The sequence below is a fragment of the Ctenopharyngodon idella genome, chromosome 2 (assembly GCF_019924925.1).
Source record: "Ctenopharyngodon idella isolate HZGC_01 chromosome 2, HZGC01, whole genome shotgun sequence".
In the NCBI taxonomy this organism is placed as follows: domain Eukaryota; kingdom Metazoa; phylum Chordata; class Actinopteri; order Cypriniformes; family Xenocyprididae; genus Ctenopharyngodon; species Ctenopharyngodon idella.
Genome location: NC_067221.1, coordinates 3,343,580 through 3,366,673, shown reverse-complemented (window position 1 = coordinate 3,366,673; position 23,094 = coordinate 3,343,580). Strand labels below are relative to the sequence as shown.

Genomic DNA, 23,094 nt, shown 5'->3' with positions numbered 1-23,094 from the left:
ATTATGCGATAACGGACACAGCAATGCATCATTATAAGATCGTTATGTTTGTAGCGTGATCCATTAAAACATGCAATATTCAATTCAGACCTAGTGGAGTGATTATTACTATTACTCCACTAGGTCTGAAATATATTGTTCGCTGCAAACATGATGATCTTAAATTTATTAATTATTAATTTACTATTAATAAATGTGTAAAGTTTCATAAAATGGAAATACTCAATAAAGTAGGCTAACTACGTTACCTCAGATGGATGAATGGTTGGATTCCACAACTGGTAAAATAAAACATATATAAGACAATAAACAACATTTACTGTAGGAGCCATAAAATTTACTGATAATTAATTTAAAAAATGTTCTATTGCGCTTCTGATTTGGTTGTGAAATTCGCCGATTTTGGGTGTGTAAGATGTGAAGGATTTTATGGTCCAGTTGGCATTTTCACCCCATAATGGCGGCCGCGCTACCGGAGCGCCATCTAGTGGCTGTTGCCCAAAAAGGATCAGAGTTTCGCCTCTTGGGTTCTGTGCTCTTTGTTATTAATTAGTTTTGGGCGTGTTGAGTGAGATTCTACTGCTTTATCCATTTTGTTCCTCTATGTTGTCACATTTGCCGGTTTCGCGTCAGTTTGTGTGGCACACTGCCACCTAGCGGTGAACTTCAGAACAGCAGCATATACCGAAATGAGCAAAATCATGATATTTTCATGGTATTTTCACAGTACCGGTATACAGTGCATCCCTATTCAGACTTGCTAAATCTGATCAGATTTCAATCGGATATGCGCAAAAATTGGATTTGGACTGACAGTCTGAATGAGGCTTATGAGACTCCAGCTTAAAAGCCAGAGAGATCTTGAGGCCTTAATTTCACACTGTATTCATACTGAAAATCATGATCTAGTGAGCTTTTGCCCTTCTGCTCTGTGGGACGTTTCTGTTCTTATGAGTTTGCTTTAGGACTGAGTGTCGCTCGAGTTTCTTTTTTAAATATCTCTGACTATCAGACTTTGTTTTCAAGTATTTATATATTTATTTGTATATTTAAATGTTCAAAGAAAAGTGTTAAATCTAAATAACTAACTAGAGCTTGTCTTTAGAACAGTAATTGAGTTTTTTTTATCTTATCAATCATGTTTGTAATGCAACAGACATTTAGTTGAGAACTGAATTGACTCGTCTGCAGGTTTTTGAGTGCTGCTGCAGATGAAGCCCGTTACTCCTGAGAGAGCTTTTTTTTTTTTTTTTTTTTTTTTGGCGCACAAAAAGTATTCTCATTGCTTCATAACATTCAGGTTGACCCACTGTAGTCACATTAACTTTTTTAAATATGTCTTTACCTTTCTGGGCGTTTGAAAGTGTAAATTATCTTGCTGTCAATGCAGGCTTCACTGAGCCATCAGATTTTATCAAAAATATCTTAATTTGTGTTCTGAAGATGAACGAAGGTCTTACGGTTGTAGAGGGTGAGTAATTAATGACAGAATTTTCATTTTTAGGTGAACTAACCCTTTAATTTATCATAACAGAATCAAACATTAAGTCTGTTAGAACACCATCAGTGGAAACAGCTGATTCGTCACGTGGGTTTAATGTTCGCTGTCAGAATTTATTCGGCAAATGCGTTTCCATCTCCCATTATTCCCATTAACTCTTTTTTGCACAAGTCAAAAACCACCTCAAGTGAGCATAAAAACTTTTTTGTGACTCTTTTTCTGAAATTTGGTGTTTCCATCTGTCGTTTCTGATGCGGTACTTAAAAATGTGCATAAAAACAGAGTGATGAAGTCTGGACTTTAATTAGGTCATTCCCAAACTTTAATTTTCTCAATTTTCGACCATTTTCAGGTTGCTTGTTGTGAATCATTCAGATTAAAGACTTTCACAGCTCTACAGTTTTAGATAATTGAAATCTTGAAAGTGATGTTGATGTCTAACATATTAAAGTTCTCTGTGTCTTTTGTTTGCCTCCATATTCATTTGTCAGTTTTTACAACTAACTTTCAATACATTCATACAAAGAACAAAATAAAATTCACTTTGAGGATTTATTTTGTTCAGGTTTAACTGATTAATCAGCTGAATGTTTTCATTCCTGTTCTAGACTCTCTAACTGCAGTGTAACAGAAGAAGGTTATAAAGCTCTGGCTTCAGCTCTGAGATCAAACCCTTCACACCTGATAGAGCTGGATCTCACAGGAAATGATCCTGGAAAATCAGGAGTGAAGGAGCTCAGTGATTTACTACAGGATCCAAACTGTCAACTGAAGACACTGAGGTGAGACGGGATGAAATAATTAACAAAATTAGTTCTATGCAGGCTAAATATTCATAACAAATATATTATTTTAGTTATACAATAAGCTGGACAATTTGTTGCATCAAAATGATCAAGATCAGATCAGATGCTGCAGGTTCTGACATGATGATGATAACCGTCAACACAGTTTAGTTGTGGTTCAAGCTACAGGTCAAATAGACATTATGGGTCAGTATATGTGCTATTCTGGAGTATGGTATACCTTGACAATTAACATGCACAATTTTGTTTTTGTGCACACTTCTCATTAAAAATTGTAGATAGTCTTTCAGTCAAAATATTTTCTGAACACAATTGTTTTCCATCAAGTCCAGATTCACTGTATCTCTACAGCAGGTCTATGAGTCTCCAGATGTTCACAAACATGCAGTTTCACAAGCCAGTTTTCTCTGCTGATGTTTCTCACTCCTCCTGCTTAAAAGCCAGAAAGATCTTGAGGCCTTAATTTCACACTCTGTATTCATACTGAAAATCATGATCTAGTGAGCTTTTGCCCTTCTGCTCTGTGGGACGTTTCTGTTCGTATGAGTTTGCTTTAGGACTGAGTGTCGCTCGAGTTTCTTTTTTAAATATCTCTGACTATCAGACTTTGTTTTTAAGTATTTATATATTTATTTGTGTATTTAAATGTTCAAAAAAAGTGTTAAATCTAAATAACTAACTAGAGCTTGTCTTCAGAACAATAATTAAGTTTTTTATCTTATCAATCATGTTTGTAATGCAACAGACATTTAGTTGAGAACTGAATTGACTCTTCTGCAGGTTTTTGAGTGCTGCTGCAGATGAAGCCTGTCAGTATGTGGAGAGAGTTGTGGGTAAAAACCCGTTACTCCTGAGAGAGCTGAAACTGATTCAACATGAACTAGGAGACACACGAGTGAATCAGATCGCTGCTCTACTGCAGGATAAACACTGTCGACTCAAAACACTGACGTGAGTATTGTTCATTTATTTATAATATTACATTACTTTTAAATGTAATGTTACTGAAGCTGATAATAATATTTCCTCACGTATTTGAGTCAGAGCAGTTTTTTTCTCAGCTACAACAATGTAAAGAAATACAATTAAACAGGAAATTAAAAACACAATTTAAATGTGACATCAAGCTTTAAATATTTAATTAATAATTTAATTATTTCAGTTACTGTAGAGGGAGATCAATGGTTTTCTTCCAGAGCTTAGAAAACTCTTCAAATAAGTGATAGATTGAAAAAACAGCTGCTCTATAAACACAGAGATGTCTTTCCTGACTTTCACAGGTTAATTCTGTGTAAATTAAATATAAGTGTGTATATATTGACGCTCTTTTTGAACACGACTGCTGAATGTGATCATGTTTACTGATTGCTGGTGTGTAACAAAGTTTTTTGTGACATCAGAACTGTTCATAACTGCTTTCAGTTTAATGTTTGTATTTCACAAAATGTAAAATGTCTAATTTTGGTGCAGCATTTACTGTAACTTTTGAACAAATGCATTTTAAATATCTGTGATCAGAATCTGCCTGTAATAAGATCCACTGAAGGCAAGTTGACTGAACACAAGTGCAGCTTTATTCTAGTGATGTTACTCCTGATATCGAGGCTTCGAAGCTTGTGTCGAGAACATCAGGTTCTTCCCGCCGGAGCTCCGTATCGAGGCTTGTATTGTTTTAGTGAAATGACTTCACTGGTGACGTTCGAAGACTCGTTTGAGTGAAGTGCTTCGAGAAGGTGTTCATTTTTGGTGGAACAATGTGTTTTTTCCTCTCGTGTTACACAAGCACTTCCACTTCTCTCTGTCCAGTCCACCTTAATCACTTTCACTTTTTTATCCGGTTTAAAAAACTTTGTTTTTTCTCGTATGTTCAACAACAGCATTGCCCAGTTACAAAATTATGAAACATTATAAAACAACACTGAACATAAATACTTCACAGAACTAATTATTTATTTATTTATTTATTTGTGTATGTTAATGTATCATGAACCATGTAACACACATTTTGGTGCTGTCAAACTAAACTTCCTGCACCATATTTCCATTGATCAGCATGTGTCTCTTTGTGCATTCAAAGCCTCGAGAAATGAACCACTTTTCAACACATCTGGCTGGAAAGCTTCATGAAGCTTCATCTCGCCACCACTACTTTATTCAAATAAACGTGAACAAAAATTAAAATAACAAAAAAACACTTGGAAACTAAGAAACATGAACATAAACCTCACCAACAGCAGTTACAGGGAACAAAGACAGACTAAAGACAATGATAACATGAGGGCTATATATACACACAGACACTAATGAACAAACAAGAAACACCTGAACACAATGAACCAATGAAAATGTGACGCATGAAACAAGGAACCAATCAGAACATGACACATGAACAGGGGGAGCACATGACAAGATCACATGAGGAGCAAGACTGTGAGAATTAAACAAAATAAAAGACATGAAAACATAAACTAAACTAAACCCAGAACAGACGTGACACTGCCTCACAGTGCAGCACTAAAGCAGATGAAGCTTTTCCAAAACTTGTTTGATTGTCTTCTGCTTCAGGAAATACTTTCATTCCTTAATCTGTTAATGTTCGTTTATACAATTATTCATTGTTCATGTTCGTTCACAGTGGATTAACTAATGTTAACAGAAAACTTTTTTATTTAAAACTGTATTAGTAAATGTTGAAACTTACATTAATTATTCCTGTTTATTTGTCAGCAAAAGTCTGCTGGATGAAGCTAAACATGTTAGTTGATCATCATAGATTTGAGTCATTGTCTTTTCTCTTTCTGTCTTCAGTCTGAGTGTTTGCAGTATTACAGAGGAACAGTGTGTCATCCTGACTTCAGCTCTGAAATCAAACCCGTCACACCTGAGAGAGCTGAACCTGAGCGGGAATAAACTTGGAGACTCTGGAGTGAAAAACCTCAGTGATCTACTGATGAACCCACAATTCAAGCTGGAGAAACTAAAGTTAGTATCATTATACTGTATTTACCATTTAATTTATTTTAAGACAACAGGGCACAAGTCACATCATTTGTAGCGCTGCATCTCCATCTGAAGAAAGATTCAGAAATGGTTTTAGTTAAAGGATTAGTTCACTTTCAAATGAAAATTAGCCCAAGCTTTACTCACCCTCAAGCCATCCTAGGTGAATATGACTTTCTTCTTTCTGATGAACATAATCAAAGAAATATTAATAAATATCCTGACACATCTGAGCTTTATAATGGCAGTGAACGGGATCAATGAGTATGAGCTGAAGAAAGTGTCTCCATCCACATCCATCCATAATAAATATGTGCTCCACACGGCTTCGAGGGGTTAATAAAGTCCTTCTGAAACGAAACGATGCGTTTGTGTAAAAAATATCAATAATTAAACAAGTTATAGTTCAGATGTGTGTGTGGAAATGATGTGTTGTGACTGCAGAACTTTTAGAGACGTTTAAAATTGTGTAAAACAATCCCACACCCTGTTGAGGCCCTGTTATAAAACACAAACAAACAGTGTTACTTTAATTTAACATGAATAGTTAGTATGTTACTACACTGAAACCGTTAACGATGTTTTGTTTTTTATAATTGATAATAATGGTGCTCTGCTCTGGTCCAGGTTACGTTCTTCATGAAGTAGCGGCGCACGTGCGACCAATAGCAGTGTAGCTGCACAGCCCCCTCTATTGGTGAATATAATCACTACACGATTGCTCCGATAACCAACAGGCTGCTGTATGCTGGTTGGGCGGGCTTTTTTGCAATGCATTTGTGGGTTGTTTTGAACGAGCTGTAAGCTGTGTGGAGTACGTTTATTATGGATGGATGTGGATCTTTAGCTTATACTCATTGATCCCGTTCACTGCCATTATAAAGCTTGGATGTGTCAGGATATTTATTAATATTTCTTTGATTATGTTCATCAGAAGGAAGAAAGTCATATTCACCTAGGATGGCTTGAGGGTGAGTAAAGCTTGGGCTTGGAAAAGCCAACTTAAGCCGGGGACACACTTAAAGTCGGCATGAAGCGGAAGTTGCGATTGTCTTTTCTTCTCTACTGTGACGTCTGTCTGAGTGAAACGGCATCTGAAATGAGAGGGCGGTACTTGATTTCTTACTTCGGGAATTGATTGGATCGTTGGAAGTTGGGTGTTGCTAATAAAATGGGGCAGATCTGAATGCCTGTTTGGGAATTTCTCTCCACCGGACTCACTGCGAGCACCCTCACATTACTGTAAGAACCTTATTCATTGAGGATGACGAGGACGATCAACGGCACTAAACAGCGAGAGAGAGACTGACTGACGGTGTGTGTCCGCCATTATAGCATGTGACAGGAAGAGACGATGAGTCGTTTTGAGGGGGAGAGCAGGTTAATGTTTTTGATTAAAGATTACGAGGGCACATGAATTTCAAAAAAATAATGAAGTGCACGGATAAATTATTGATAATAAATACTACAATATTCCATAAAAAAATAAGAGTTGTCAATTTTGATTTCATGCCGACTTTAACGATTGTACGGCCGATTATGAATGTAAATTGATACTTAAGACTGATCGCGCTCAAACGCGTCCAGTCAGAGCCAGTTGCGTTCAGTCGGCGATTACAGTCGGTGTTCAGATTCCGTGTGTAAGTATTTAAATCTGCTTCAGTCGCAGGAAACAATCGCTGTGTGTTGAGCTCAGTCTTAGGATGTTTTAGCTAGTCGTTAAATGTGTGCCCAGCTTTACTGAAATGCTGTTTAAACTTATTTTTCTGAGACTAACATTTCTGACTTTAACTCCTCCTAGAGCTTTAAAGCTCGAACTACCAAATTCGGCTCAAACCTTCAGACTGTTCTGACTTAGTGTGCTTTATCTTTTCTAACTGATCGGACTTACGGTTTTCCTAAAAATGACTATGAAAACTCGGAAAAATCCCATTGACTTTCACTGATGGAATGTTCAGATGAGCCACGACTGTTCAAACTCCAACTGACAAAATTCACATTTAAACACACTGAAGCCCATTAGACTCAATTAAACTGACATTCTGTGAACTATTTCTAATCCATTGAAACTCATTCAAACTCATTTAATCTATCTATCTATCTATCTATCTATCTATCTGTCTATCTATCTCATAGCAAACCCCCAGAATACCCTAACAACCACATAGCAACACTCTAGCAACCACCCAGAATACCATGTAACATGTAGGAGAGATAAAACACAATTTTATATTAATCTAGAGTGATAAATTCACTTATTTTTGGGAGTGAAGACGGATCCAGACTTGGATTGTAACTAGTATCCTCAAATGCTCCTGTCTTGGTTTGTTTGTTTATATCATTAAGTTTCCATGTTTTTGCTGGTTTATTAGTGACTGTATGACATTTATTCATGATTCATTTAACTCACACATGAACTGAACATGGATTTGAGTCATTTTCTCTTTCTGTCTTCAGTCTGTATGAATGCAGAATTACAGAGAAACAGTGTGTCATCCTGACTTCAGCTCTGAAATCAAACCCGTCACACCTGAGAGAGCTGAACCTGAGCTGGAATGAACTAGGAGACTCTGGAGTGAAAAACCTCAGTGATCTACTGATGAACCCACAATTCAAGCTGGAGAAACTACAGTTAGTATCATTATACTGTACAGCAGTTACAGTGAGATTGAAGTTTATTTATTTTAAGACAGCAGAGCTTATGTTTCATTCTTTATAGCAGTGCACTTTCTGGGGTTTCCCTGTTGGTCACATCTAGTTAAACAGATATGCAGAAATCTGCCTTTTCAACAGAGAATAAAGAACAGAGACATCAAATAAATAGTTAAAAATGAAAGAGAAGAAACAGTATCTTCAGCACACAGAACTAGTGTAACTGGGTTTCAAAACAGACTATTGGAAACTAAATGCTGCTGAAGCTCTTCAATAAGATGATCATCATAGATGTGAACTATTGTTATTTCTCTGTCTTCAGTCTGTGGAGATATTTACCGCTTAGTTTATTTTAAGACAACGGCACAAGTCACATCATTTGTAGCGCTGCATCTCCATCTGAAGAAAGATTCAGAAATGGTATTAGTTAACGAGTTTGTATGTGTATCAGTAAAAAGAGCATTAAACTTTGAAGCATTTAAAACTTTGTGGCTATAAAAGTGTTTCATATGCTGGAATCTGACAAATCTTTGCTGTGAAACAAGACAGAAGTGAGAACAGACTAAAAAACAGTGTAACAAATTGTCATGAATGTCTGGTTGTAATGAAGCTCACGACGATGGAGAATACAATAACACTGTCTTTAATCACAAATCTAACATGTAGGAGAGATAAAACACAACCACTTCAACATAAACGACAGAACAATGAACAGACAGAACTAAGAGTTTAAATCCACAGACAGAGTAATCAAGGTAAAACAGAACAGCTGCAGGAACTAATTAACAACCAAGAACACTAACTAGGGAACACACACAGACAGCAACACCATGATAATAAAACACAACAAAACTGTTACACAAATAGATTATTCTGAAATGTTACATTTATACTGGACTAATGGTACTTTTCACTAAATCTTCTTTTATTAAACAAAATGTGTATTTAGAGATTGTAAATTACACTCTAATGACTAAATAATCCATTCATGTATCAGATTTTCTTACATTAATAATGAAAATAGTCCATTTAAATGTTAATTTTCTATTGTTTTTATATTGATCCTATATATTAATCTAGAGTGATAAATTCACTTATTTTTGGGAGTGAGAACGGATCCAGACTTGGATTGTAACTAGTATCCTCAAATGCTCCTGTCTTGGTTTGTTCGTTTCTATCATTAAGTTTCAATGTTTTTGCTGGTTTATTAGTGACTGTATGACATTTATTCATGATTCATTTAACTCACACATGAACTGAACATGGATTTGAGTCATTTTCTCTTTCTGTCTTCGGTCTGATTAGATGCAGAATTACAGAGAAACAGTGTGTCATCCTGACTTCAGCTCTGAAATCAAACCCGTCACACCTGAGAGAGCTGGACCTGTGGGGGAATAAACTAGGAGACTCTGGAGTGAAAAACCTCAGTGATCTACTGATGAACCCACAATTCAAGCTGGAGAAACTACAGTTAGTATCATTATACTGTATTTACCGTTTAATTTATTTTAAGTCAACAGGGCACAAGTCACATCATTTGTAGCGCTGCATCTCCATCTGAAGAAAGATTCAGAAATGGTTTTAGTTAAAGGATTAGTTCACTTTCAAATGAAAATTATCCCAAGCTTTACTCACCCTCAAGCCATCCTAGGTGAATATGACTTTCTTCTTTCTGATGAACATAATCAAAGAAATATTAATAAATATCCTGACACATCTGAGCTTTATAATGGCAGTGAATGGGATCAATGAGTATAAGCTGAAGAAAGTGTCTCCATCCACATCCATCCATCCTGGTTGGTCGGGGCTTTTTTGCAATGCATTTGCGGGTTGTTTTGAACGAGCTGTAAGCTGTGTGGAGTACGTTTATTATGGATGGATGTGGATCTTCAGCTTATACTCATTGATTCCGTTCACTGCCATTATAAAGCTTGGATGCGTCAGGATATTTATTAATATTTCTTTGATTATGTTCATCAGAAAGAAGAAAGTCATATTCACCTAGGATTGCTTGAGGGTGAGTAAAGCTTGGGCTTGGAAAAGCCAACTTAAGCCGGGGACACACTTAAAGTTGGCATGAAGCGGAAGTTGCGATTGTCTTTTCTTCTCTACTGAGACGTCTATCTGAGTGAAACGGCATCTGAAATGAGAGGGCGGTACTTGATTTCTTACTTCGGGAATTGATTGGATCGTTGGAAGTTGGGTGTTGCTAATAAAATGGAGGCAGATCTGAATGCCCGTTTGGGAATTTCTCTCCACCGGACTCACTGCGAGCACCCTCACATTACTATAAGAACCTTATTTATTGAGGATGACGAGGACGATCAACGGCACTAAACAGCGAGAGAGAGACTGACTGACGGTGTGTGTCCGCCATTATAGCATGTGACAGGAAGAGACGATGAGTCGTTTTGAGGGGGAGAGCAGGTTAATGTTTTTGATTAAAGATTACGAGGGCACATGAATTAAAAAAAATAATGAAGTGCACGGATAAATTATTGATAATAAATACTACAATATTCCATAAAAAAATAAGAGTTGTCAATTTTGATTTCATGCCGACTTTAACGATTGTACGGCCGATTATGAATGTAAATTGATACTTATGACTGATCGTGCTCAAACGCGTCCAGTCAGAGCCAGTTGCGTTCAGTCGGCGATTACAGTCGGTGTTCAGATTCCGTGTGTAAGTATTTAAATCTGCTTCAGTCGCAGGAAACAATCGCTGTGTGTTGAGCTCAGTCTTAGGATGTTTTAGCTAGTCGTTAAATGTGTGCCCAGCTTTACTGAAATGCTGTTTAAACTTATTTTTCTGAGACTAACATTTCTGACTTTAACTCCTCCTAGAGCTTTAAAGCTAGAACTACCAAATTCGGCTCAAACCTTCAGACTGTTCTGACTTAGTGTGCTTTATCTTTTCTAACTGATCGGACTTACGGTTTTCCTAAAAATGACTATTAAAACTCGGAAAAATCCCATTGACTTTCACTGATGGAATGTTCAGATGAACCACGACTGTTCAAACACCAACTGACCAAATTCACATTTAAACACACTGAAGCCCATTAGACTCAATTAAACTGACATTCTGTGAACTATTTCTAATCCATTGAAACTCATTCAAACTCATTTAATCTATCTATCTATCTATCTATCTATCTATCTATCTATCTATCTATCTATCTATCTATCTCATAGCAAACCCCCAGAATACCCTAACAACCACATAGCAACACTCTAGCAACCACCCAGAATACCATGTAACATGTAGGAGAGATAAAACACAATTTTATATTCATCTAGAGTGATAAATTCAGTTATTTTTGGGAGTGAGGACGGATCCAGACTTGGATTGTAACTAGTATCCTCAAATGCTCCTGTCTTGGTTTGTTTGTTTATATCATTAAGTTTCCATGTTTTTGCTGGTTTATTAGTGACTGTATGACATTTATTAATGATTCATTTAACTCACACATGAACTGAACATGGATTTGAGTCATTTTCTCTTTCTGTCTTCAGTCTGATTAGATGCAGTATTACAGAGAAACAGTGTGTCATCCTGACTTCAGCTCTGAAATCAAACCCGTCACACCTGAGAGAGCTGGACCTGAGCGGGAATGAACTAGGAGACTCTGGAGTGAAAAACCTCAGTGATCTACTGATGAACCCACAATTCAAGCTGGAGAAACTACAGTTAGTATCATTATACTGTACAGCAGTTACAGTGAGATTGAAGTTTATTTATTTCAAGACAGCAGAGCTTATGTTTCATTCTTTATAGCAGTGCACTTTCTGGGGTTTCCCTGTTGGTCACATCTAGTTAAACAGATATGCAGAAATCTGCCTTTTCAACAGAGAATAAAGAACAGAGACATCAAATAAATAGTTAAAAATGAAAGAGTAGAAACAGTATCTTCAGCACACAGAACTAGTGTAACTGGGTTTCAAAACAGACTATTGGAAACTAAATGCTGCTGAAGCTCTTCAATAAGATGATCATCATAGATGTGAACTATTGTTATTTCTCTGTCTTCAGTCTGTGGAGATATTTACCGCTTAGTTTATTTTAAGACAACGGCACAAGTCACATCATTTGTAGCGCTGCATCTCCATCTGAAGAAAGATTCAGAAATGGTATTAGTTAATGGGTTTGTATGTGTATCAGTAAAAAGAGCATTAAACTTTGAAGCATTTAAAACTTTGTGGCTATAAAAGTGTTTCATATGCTGGAATCTGACAAATCTTTGCTGTGAAACAAGACAGAAGTGAGAACAGACTAAAAACAGTGTAACAAATTGTCATGAATGTCTCTGTAATGATGGGTCGGCAGAGCGGGGATCCATTTGCAAGCTTTATTAAGAACAGTATTTACACAGGTAGACAGGGGCAAAGGCAGGAACATAAACAGGGACAGGCAATGGTCGAGGCAGGCGGCAGACAAACAGAATCAGGGTACAGGCAAGGATCAGGGCAGGCAGAAAACAATCACAGTCCAGGAAACAGGCAAAGATCAGGGCAGGCAGCAGAGAATCACAAAGAATAACAATCCAACCGGAAACCAGGAAACAGTCCACAAGGAAACGCTCAGTAATGATCACAACAGCAAATCAAGACTTCGCAATGAGGTGGTGTGTGTGTAAGTCCTTTATAGTCCAGGTAGTGTGCTAAGCTGTATGTGGCAACTGGTGATTGGTGTGGAGTGTGCATGTGATTGGCAAGGAGGATTATGGGAAATGGAGTCCAGGAACTGACAGGAACAGACAGTGATCGTGACATAACGCCCCCCTTCCGGAAGGCGCGTCCTCGCGGCGTAAATGGCACAGATAGGGAGGGGGGGTGGGTACATTGGAGACCTGTTGGCAGATGGGAACGGGGTCTCCAATGCAGGTCCAGGAACTCGGGCAGCCATGGCGGGTCAGGTGCCACGGGCAGCCACGGCGGGTCAGGTGGCTTGGGCGACCACGGCAGGTCAGGTGGCTTGGGCGACCACGGCAGGTCAGGTGGCTTGGGCGACCACGGCAGGTCAGGGTCCGTAGCTGGCCACAGCAGTTCACAGGCGGTTGAAGGCCGTGGGCGTGTAAGGTCCCCACCCGCAAGCTCAAGCAGTTCGGAGGCCGCTGATGATCGCGGCCGTGCAGGGTCCCCACCCACAAGCTCCCCACCCTCAGGTATATGGCCCCCCCCAAAAAAGTTCTTGGGGAATTCAACGGAGGCCGTGGCGGTTTCGTGGGTAAGGAGCTCGGGTGGCGCCGGCAGGGCGAGGAGCTCGGGTGGCGCCGGCAGGGCGAGGAGCTCGGTGCCGGCCTCCGTGGCTGTATCAGGAAGAGCGGATTGCTCTGGGACGGCAGCGGGCTGCTCTGGGACGGCAGCGGGCTGCTCTGGGACGGCCTCCGGGCCTACAGCGGGCTCTGGGAAGGCCTCCGGGCCTTGAGGGCTGGAGGAAGCCTTCTTCCTCCTCCTCCTCCGTTTGAATGGTTGAGGCGGTGGCTCTGTGCCTACCTCCTCGGTGGGCGCTGCAGCGGGCTCACGGGGTGGAGCGGACTCACTGGCTGGGACGACCCCTATGTTTCCAGACACTGGCGGGGCGGCCATCTTTCCCGTGGGCACTGGCAAAGCGGCCATCTTGTCCATAGCATCCCGAGAGTTTGAGGGCGTCGCAACCGGCGAGCTTGAGGGCGTCGCAACCGGCGAGCTTGAGGGCGCCGCAACCGGCGAGCTTGAGGGCGCCGCAACCGGCGAGCTTGAGGGCGCCGCAACCGGCGAGCTTGAGGGCGCCGCAACCGGCGAGCTTGAGGGCGCCGCAACCGGCGAGCTTGAGGGCGTCGCGGCCGGCGGAGGCTTAGGAATGCCAGCCGCTCGTGCTGAAGTCAGCGGTGGATCAGCCACACTGGAACGCAACCCACTCCGCTCCCAAACAGATCCAGAGACGTGATGTAATTCTAGAAGATCAACGGAGACTTGACTTGGCTCTGGAAGATCAGCGGAGACATGATGTGATGATGTTGTGGCCGCCATTTTGTGAATGCTCTCTTTAGAGGCAGCCATTACATGGGGGGACGAGGTGTCGCGTTCCTCCGCGACACCCACAGTAAAAAGTGAACCAACAGTAAGCAGGGCAAAGTCCAGAAATTCCACGAACGACCCTCGGGGACCATTAATAAGTAAGTAGTCCTTCAATGGTTCGTTTAATCCATAGCCAAAGAAGTCAATGAGGGCACAGTCAGGCAGGTCAGATAAATAGGCAATGTCTAGAAACTTCTGAATGTGGTCCTCGAGTGTACAATTACCTTGCCGAAGGCGGACGAGACATATTGCTGGGTCCATGCTAAGGCTGGAAGCGCTCGTAGAAGCTGCTGGATCTTGATATGGCGAAGTCTTCTGTAATGATGGGTCGGCAGAGCGGGGATCCATTTGCAAGCTTTATTAAGAACAGTATTTACACAGGTAGACAGGGGCAAAGGCAGGAACATAAACAGGGACAGGCAATGGTCGAGGCAGGCGGCAGACAAACAGAATCAGGGTACAGGCAAGGATCAGGGCAGGCAGCAAACAATCACAGTCCAGGAAACAGGCAAAGATCAGGGCAGGCAGCAGAGAATCACAAAGAATAACAATCCAACCGGAAACCAGGAAACAGTCCACAAGGAAACGCTCAGTAATGATCACAACAGCAAATCAAGACTTCGCAATGAGGTGGTGTGTGTGTAAGTCCTTTATAGTCCAGGTAGTGTGCTAAGCTGTATGTGGCAACTGGTGATTGGTGTGGAGTGTGCATGTGATTGGCAAGGAGGATTATGGGAAATGGAGTCCAGGAACTGACAGGAACAGACAGTGATCGTGACAGTCTGGTTGTAAAGAAGCTCACGACGATGGAGAATACAATAACACTGTCTTTAATCACAAATCTAACATGTAGGAGAGATAAAACACAACCACTTCAACATAAACGACAGAACAATGAACAGACAGAACTAAGAGTTTAAATACACAGACAGAGTAATCAAGGTAAAACAGAACAGCTGCAGGAACTAATTAACAACCAAGAACACTAACTAGGGAACACACACAGACAGCAACACCATGATAATAAAACACAACAAAACTGTTACACAAATAGATTATTCTGAAATGTTACATTTATACTGGACTAATGGTACTTTTCTCTAAATCTTCTTTTATTAAACAAAATGTGTATTTAGAGATTGTAAATTACACACTAATGACTTAATCTATGAATGTGTAAGATTTTCTTAAATTAATAATCAAAATAGTCCATTTAAATTTTAATTTTCTATTGTTTCTAAATTTATCCTATATATTCAATCTAGAGTGATAAATTCACTTATTTTTGGGAGTGAGGACGGATCCAGACTTGGATTGTAACTAGTATCCTCAAATGCTCCTGTCTTGGTTTGTTCGTTTCTATCATTAAGTTTCCATGTTTTTGCTGGTTTATTAGTGACTGTATGACATTTATTCATGATTCATTTAACTCACACATGAACTGAACATGGATTTGAGTCATTTTCTCTTTCTGTCTTTGGTCTGAATAGATGCAGTATTACAGAGGAACAGTGTGTCATCCTGACTTCAGCTCTGAAATCAAACCCGTCACACCTGAGAGAGCTGGACCTGTGGGGGAATAAACTAGGAGACTCTGGAGTGAAAAACCTCAGTGATCTACTGATGAACCCACAATTCAAGCTAGAGAAACTAAAGTTAGTATCATTATACTGTATTTACCATTTAATTTATTTTAAGTCAACAGGGCACAAGTCACAACATTTGTAGCGCTGCATCTCCATCTGAAGAAAGATTCAGAAATGGTTTTAGTTAAAGGATTAGTTCACTTTCAAATGAAAATTATCCCAAGCTTTACTCACCCTCAAGCCATCCTAGGTGAATATGACTTTCTTCTTTCTGATGAACATAATCAAAGAAATATTAATAAATATCCTGACGCATCCGAGCTTTATAATGGCAGTGAACGAGATCAATGAGTATGAGCTGAAGAAAGTGTCTCCATCCACATCCATCCATAATAAATATGTGCTCCACACGGCTCCGGGGGTTAATAAAGTCCTTCTGAAGCGAAACGATGCGTTTGTGTAAAAAATATCAATAATTAAACAAGTTATAGTTCAGATGTGTGTGTGGAAATGATGCGTTGTGACTGCAGAACTTTTAGAGACGTTTAAAATTGTGCAAAACAATCCTGCACCCTGTTGAGGCCCTGTTATAAAACACAAACAAACAGTGTTACTTTAATTTAACATGAATAGTTAGTATGTTACTACACTGAAACTGTTAACGATGTTTTTTTTTTTATAATTGATAATAATGACGCTCTGCTCTGGTCCAGGTTACGTTCTTCATGAAGTAGCGGCGCGCGTGCGACCAATAGCAGTGTAGCTGCACAGCCCCCTCTATTGGTGAATATAATCACTACACGATTGCTCCGATAACCAACAGGCTGCTGTATGCTGGTTGGGCGGGCTTTTTTGCAGTGCATTTGTGGGTTGTTTTGAACGAGCTGTAAGCTGTGTGGAGTACTTTTATTATGGATGGATGTGGATCTTCAGCTTATACTCATTGATCCCGTTCACTGGCATTATAAAGCTTGGATGTGTCAGGATATTTATTAATATTTTTTTGATTATGTTCATCAGAAGGAAGAAAGTCATATACACCTAGGATGGCTTGAGGATGAGTAAAGGTTGGGCTTGGAAAAGCCAACTTAAGCCGGGGACACACTTAAAGTCGGCATGAAGCGGAAGTTGCGATTGTCTTTTCTTCTCTACTGTGACGTCTATCTGAGTGAAACGGCATCTGAAATGAGAGGGCGGTACTTGATTTCTTACTTCGGGAATTGATTGGATCGTTGGAAGTTGGGTGTTGCTAATAAAATGGAGGCAGATCTGAATGCCCGTTTGGAAATTTCTCTCCACCGGACTCACTGCGAGCACCTTCACATTACTGTAAGAACCTCATTTATTGAGGATGACGAGGACGATCAACGGCACTAAACAGCGAGAGAGAGACTGACTGACGGTGTGTGTCCGCCATTATAGCATGTGACGGGAAGAGACGATGAGTCGTTTTGAGGGGGAGAGCAGGTTAATGTTTTTGATTAAAGATTACGAGGGCACATGACTTTTAAAAAAATAATGAAGTGCACGGATAAATTATTGATAATAAATACTACAATATTCCATAAAAAAATAAGAGTTGTCAATTTTGATTTCATGCCGACTTTAACGATTGTAAGGCCGATTATGAATGTAAATTGATACTTATGACTGATCGCGCTCAAACGCGTCCAGTCAGAGCCAGTTGCGTTCAGTCGGCGATTACAGTCGGTGTTCAGATTCCGTGTGTAAGTATTTAAATCTGCTTCAGTCGCAGGAAACAATCGCTGTGTGTTGAGCTCAGTCTTAGGATGTTTTAGCTAGTCGTTAAATGTGTGCCCAGCTTTACTGAAATGCTGTTTAAACTTATTTTTCTGAGAATAACATTTCTGACTTTAACTCCTCCTAGAGCTTTAAAGCTAGAACTACCAAATTCGGCTCAAACCTTCAGACTGTTCTGACTTAGTGTGCTTTATCTTTTCTAACTGATCGGACTTACGGTTTTCCTAAAAATGACTATTAAAACTTGGAAAAATCCCATTGACTTTCACTGATGGAATGTTCAGATGAGCCACGACTGTTCAAACTCCAGCTGACAAAATTCACATTTAAACACACTGAAGCCCATTAGACTCAATTAAACTGACATTCTGTGAACTATTTCTAATCCATTGAAACTCATTCAAACTCATTTAATCTATCTGTCTATCTATCTATCTATCTATCTATCTATCTCATAGCAAACCCCCAGAATACCCTAACAACCACATAGCAACACTCTAGCAACCACCCAGAATACCATGTAACATGTAGGAGAGATAAAACACAATTTTATATTCATCTAGAGTGATAAATTCACTTATTTTTGAGAGTGAGGACGGATCCAGACTTGGATTGTAACTAGTATCCTCAAATGCTCCTGTCTTGGTTTGTTTGTTTATATCATTAAGTTTCCATGTTTTTGCTGGTTTATTAGTGACTGTATGACATTTATTCATGATTCATTTAACTCGCACATGAACTGAACATGGATTTGAGTCATTTTCTCTTTCTTTCTTCAGTCTGTGGAGATGCAGTATTACAGAGAAACAGTGTGTCATCCTGACTTCAGCTCTGAAATCAAACCCGTCACACCTGAGAGAGCTGAACCTGAACTGGAATAAACTAGGAGACTCTGGAGTGAAAAACCTCAGTGATCTACTGATGAACCCACAATTCAAGCTGGAGAAACTAGAGTTAGTATCATTATACTGTACAGCAGTTACAGTGAGATTGAAGTTTATTTATTTTAAGACAGCAGAGCTTATGTTTTATTCTTTATAGCAGTGCACTTTCTGGGGTTTCCCTGTTGGTCACATCTAGTTAAATCCATATGCAGAAATCTGCCTTTTCAACAGAGAATAAAGAACAGAGACATCAAATAAATAGTTAAAATGATAGAGTAGAAACAGTATCTTCAGCACACAGAACTAGTGTAACTGGGTTTCAAAACAGACTATTGGAAACTAAATGCTGCTGAAGCTCTTCAATAAGATGATCATCATAGATGTGAACTATTGTTATTTCTCTGTCTTCAGTCTGTGGAGATATTTACCGCTTAGTTTATTTTAAGACAACGGCACAAGTCACATCATTTGTAGCGCTGCATCTCCATCTGAAGAAAGAATCAGAAATGGTATTAGTTAATGGGTTTGTATGTGTATCAGTAAAAAGAGCATTAAACTTTGAAGCATTTTAAACTTTGTGGCTATAAAAGTGTTTCATATGCTGGAATCTGACAAATCTTTGCTGTGAAACAAGACAGAAGTGAGAACAGACTAAAAAACAGTGTAACAAATTGTCATGAATGGCTGGTTGTAAAGAAGCTCACAACGATGGAGAATACAATAACACTGTCTTTAATCACAAATCTAACATGTAGGAGAGATAAAACACAACCACTTCAACATAAACGACAGAACAATGAACAGACAGAACTAAGAGTTTAAATACACAGACAGAGTAATCAAGGTAAAACAGAACAGCTGCAGGAACTAATTAACAACCAAGAACACTAACTAGGGAACACACACAGACAGCAACACCATGATAATAAAACACAACAAAACTGTTACACAAATAGATTATTCTGAAATGTTACATTTATACTGGACTAATGGTACTTTTCACTAAATCTTCTTTTATTAAACAAAATGTGTATTTAGAGATTGTAAATTACACACTAATGACTTAATCTATGAATGTGTAAGATTTTCTTAAATTAATAATGAAAATAGTCCATTTAAATGTTAATTTTTCTATTGTTTCTATATTGATCCTATATATTCAATTAAGAGTGATAAATTCACTTATTTTTGGGAGTGAGGACGGATCCAGACTTGGATTGTAACTAGTATCCTCAAATGCTCCTGTCTTGGTTTGTTCGTTTCTATCATTAAGTTTCCATGTTTTTGCTGGTTTATTAGTGACTGTATGACATTTATTCATGATTCATTTAACTCACACATGAACTGAACATGGATTTGAGTCATTTTCTCTTTCTGTCTTCAGTCTGTATGGATGCAGTATTACAGAGAAACAGTGTGTCATCCTGACTTCAGCTCTGAAATCAAACCCGTCACACCTGAGAGAGCTGGACCTGAGCGGGAATATAATAGGAAACACAGGAGTGAAGCTCTTATGTGACGTACTGAAGGATTCACACTGTAAACTGGAGAGATTGAGGTCAGTAACATTCTTCACATACAAGAATCAAAATGCTTAAAAAAAAATCACTTTAACAGTTTAAACTAAAACACTTTATACTCAATATCTCACAATGAGTCTGAGTTCACACTATATTTGTGTAAAATTCTTCACATTAATGATTTGTTTGTAAGATAATCTCTCTTCCTCTGTTTGTGTCTTTCTAGTCTACGGGACTGTGGCATTACAGATGTTTCTTCTTTAACTCAGTCTTTGACTAACTCAAAAGCACTGCAGTTTTTAAAAGATCTTGATCTGAGTGAGAATATGATAGGAGACTCAAAGCAGCGGCTCAGTGACGTGCTACGAGACTCAAACTGTGTCCTGAGGTGAGGAAACATCACTGTGATATTAAAGAGATCTTCATTTACCTCTGATATGTGAACAAACCTTTCAGATTTTCATGAAAGGAAATTATCATTAAGCTTTATTGCATCAAAGGGTTTGTGTGAGAACAAAATGTGAAGTTATTAAAATGTTCAACACAAAGGAGGAAAGAGAACAAAAGCACACTGTCACAGCTTTATTCAACAACACCTGCTTTATTAACTGTGTCAGTAGTGAATCATTTCAGTTTGAAAATAGACTTGGTCAGATTGTAGGAAAACGCTGCACTCCTGCTAAAATCAGTGCGTTCAGCTTCAGCTCACAGCCGTCCAGCCTCACATGAGAAATGTCTCTGTCTCTAGTGTGTTTTTACTTTGACAAGCAACACGTCACACTACTTTACACTCACTTTACTTTCAGTTATTTACTAAGAGCCCTACAAACATGTTTAAACTAGAGGACAAACGGCTTTAACTAAAGGTCTGTGTTTTAATTCAGAATATCATTTGTATTTGCTCCCTGTGGTTTATTCATACGCCGTACACTCATTAGTTTCTTCTTTACAGTCACTCAATAGGAGTCACACCAACACAAACACACAAACAGATCAACATGATTCATGACTTAAATGTTTAATATATAAAACACAAATATCTCTGCAGGATCATGTAAAGTCAGTAATTAATCTGATTACAGGAATTTAATGTATCTTCTTTTTACTCAGAAAGCAGTGATTGAAATATAGTAACTAATTTGCACTTTGAACACTGATTGTTTTCTCTTCTGTTTCACCTTACAGCGTAGATGAAGATCAATCACCAAAAGTCTCTGGTGGATTGTTTAAATCATGGTTTAAATCTCTGAAATCATCATGAGAGGAGCAGTAATCATCAGGTGATCCACAGAAGAGTCTCACTACTGTGTCTATGAGGAGAAATAAATGTGTGATTAATGTGTAAATGTGTTTCATACAGATGGAAGAGACTCAGACTTTACAATGAAATAAAGCAGCATGTGTGTTAGAAACATGTGATATTGAATGATTAATGTTGCTTTAGTATTCAGACAAATGATGGTTTTGTTTTATTTAAAGGTGAACAGGAGGAAGAAGCTCAGATGAGTCTGTCAGCAGAAATCTTCAGGCTCTTCAGTATCAGGCCTACAAATATAATAATGTTTGGATTGAACTCATCCAAAATGATTAAAATGTTTATAATCATAAACGTGATTGTCAAGTATAGCACATAAATGTATCAAAGATATGAAGTCTACATGTTACTTCAAACATTTACATTATCTCTCTCACATTTTATGCACAGAATATATTTGCTTATTTTTGTTATTCTGTTTTATTTTATATTAAGTTATCTATGTGTCTGTTGTTAATGCACAGATATACAGTATATTGTCTTTGTTCTGTGGATGGAGTCTCTTCTAGTCAGACCAACTAAACATTTTACCAGTTAACAGCATTTGTGTGTCTTTCACTTGCTCTGGTCTAGATCGTCCAATGCATTTTGTTTAGCAATTATAATTTCACCACATTTACATTCACATGCAAATAAAGTCATACATATAAAGTTCAGATTAATTGTTTTTGTTTGAAAAGTTCACTTGTCTGTTGTATTATTAAAGCTCTCCTTCTTAAATAAAGGTGAAGTTGTAGATGTTAAACATAAAATCATATGAGCGATCTTTAGGATTGTTGGAGAAGAAATCATGCTGGGCTGCGTTTCTCTAAGCATTGTGAGCCTCCAGCTTCCAGTATGAATGAAACAGAAATGACATGAGAATGTTTAGCTCTCCATCTTGCAAAGATCGCCTCATTTTGGGTAAAAATAGAAAAATAATAATACTAAAGTACTTTGTAACGTAGTAACTTGAGTAGTTTTTCCAACAAAATACTTATTTACTCTTACTTGAGTCATATTATTTTTCAGTACTTCTTGTACTCAAGTAAATTATTTCTTAAATAGCAATACTTTCCCAGGGTCTCTAATACAGACTACAGGGAAGGTGAATTCAGGTCAGGATAAGGACTTCATACAACATCTGTATTTTGGGAATATTTTGGATACTGGAGCGATGAGAGCCAGGTAATTTGCAAGACCTGTCAAACTATTGTTGCGGCAAAACAAAGAAGGGGCCATTCACACACACAACACATTTCTTGTGGTTAAAAACAGAGACATGTATTTTAAAAGTTGAACTTCTTTTACCTTTACCATGTAAAATGGCGTGTCATGCGCAAGATGGTGCAAAAGACACAAGCGCAACAATTAAAAGAAGTCCGTCTAGCATGTTTAACTAGAAAAACAATAGCATGTGAACAAACATCAAAAAGAGTTTAAAAAGGCATAAAGAAATAACTGATGCCAACACGTATCATTTATGCAAAGATATGGTGTCTGCAAATTTCTTCATTAAAGCCTGCTTACAAAAAAACAACACAGACAAGAATGTTTGTAGGGAAATATAGTTTCAAAATCGTGATTAAAATCAAAATTGGAATATGGATCAAAACATTGTGATTGAGATTTTTTGTCCATAATTGCACAGCCCTAGCCAGTATGTGCACTTACAGTCTTGTGGATTTACAGTGGCTGTCTCGTGTGAGTGATCCTGAAGTCCACAAGACTGTAGGGTGTCCCATTTTGTCATTTTAGGTTTCAGAAGGGTGCTTGCGAACGCCTCCTTTGTGGCCGATATGCACCCTCAATGCACACTTTTACAGAGCCTGTGAGCTTCACAGCAGACTTCTACCCGACAGTCAACGCAGCATTACATCACGAACGTGTGGACTCAGAGGAAGATCGCAAGTGTTTAGGGTGCCATTTGGGACAGGGACATAGAAATGAACGAAGTACTGTAAACTGTAAACAAAATTACCAGTAACTTTTAAAACAGCATTTTTTTCTGGTGTAAACTCAATATA

At 38.6% G+C, this 23,094-nt stretch overlaps 1 protein-coding gene across 1 annotated transcript in view; it reads left to right on the top strand.

The window, feature by feature from the left end:
- Window positions 1-23,094, top strand: part of LOC127522225 (uncharacterized) — an 884,749-nt gene that overhangs the window by 378,416 nt on the left and 483,239 nt on the right. Inside the window, exons 49-57 of the mRNA XM_051911962.1 lie at window positions 2,110-2,283; window positions 3,088-3,258; window positions 5,116-5,289; window positions 7,765-7,938; window positions 9,265-9,429; window positions 11,479-11,652; window positions 15,513-15,677; window positions 18,149-18,322; window positions 19,638-19,811. Of these exons, the coding sequence (XP_051767922.1) occupies window positions 2,110-2,283; window positions 3,088-3,258; window positions 5,116-5,289; window positions 7,765-7,938; window positions 9,265-9,429; window positions 11,479-11,652; window positions 15,513-15,677; window positions 18,149-18,322; window positions 19,638-19,811 (1,545 nt within the window). The remainder of the gene's footprint in view (window positions 1-2,109; window positions 2,284-3,087; window positions 3,259-5,115; window positions 5,290-7,764; window positions 7,939-9,264; window positions 9,430-11,478; window positions 11,653-15,512; window positions 15,678-18,148; window positions 18,323-19,637; window positions 19,812-23,094) is intronic.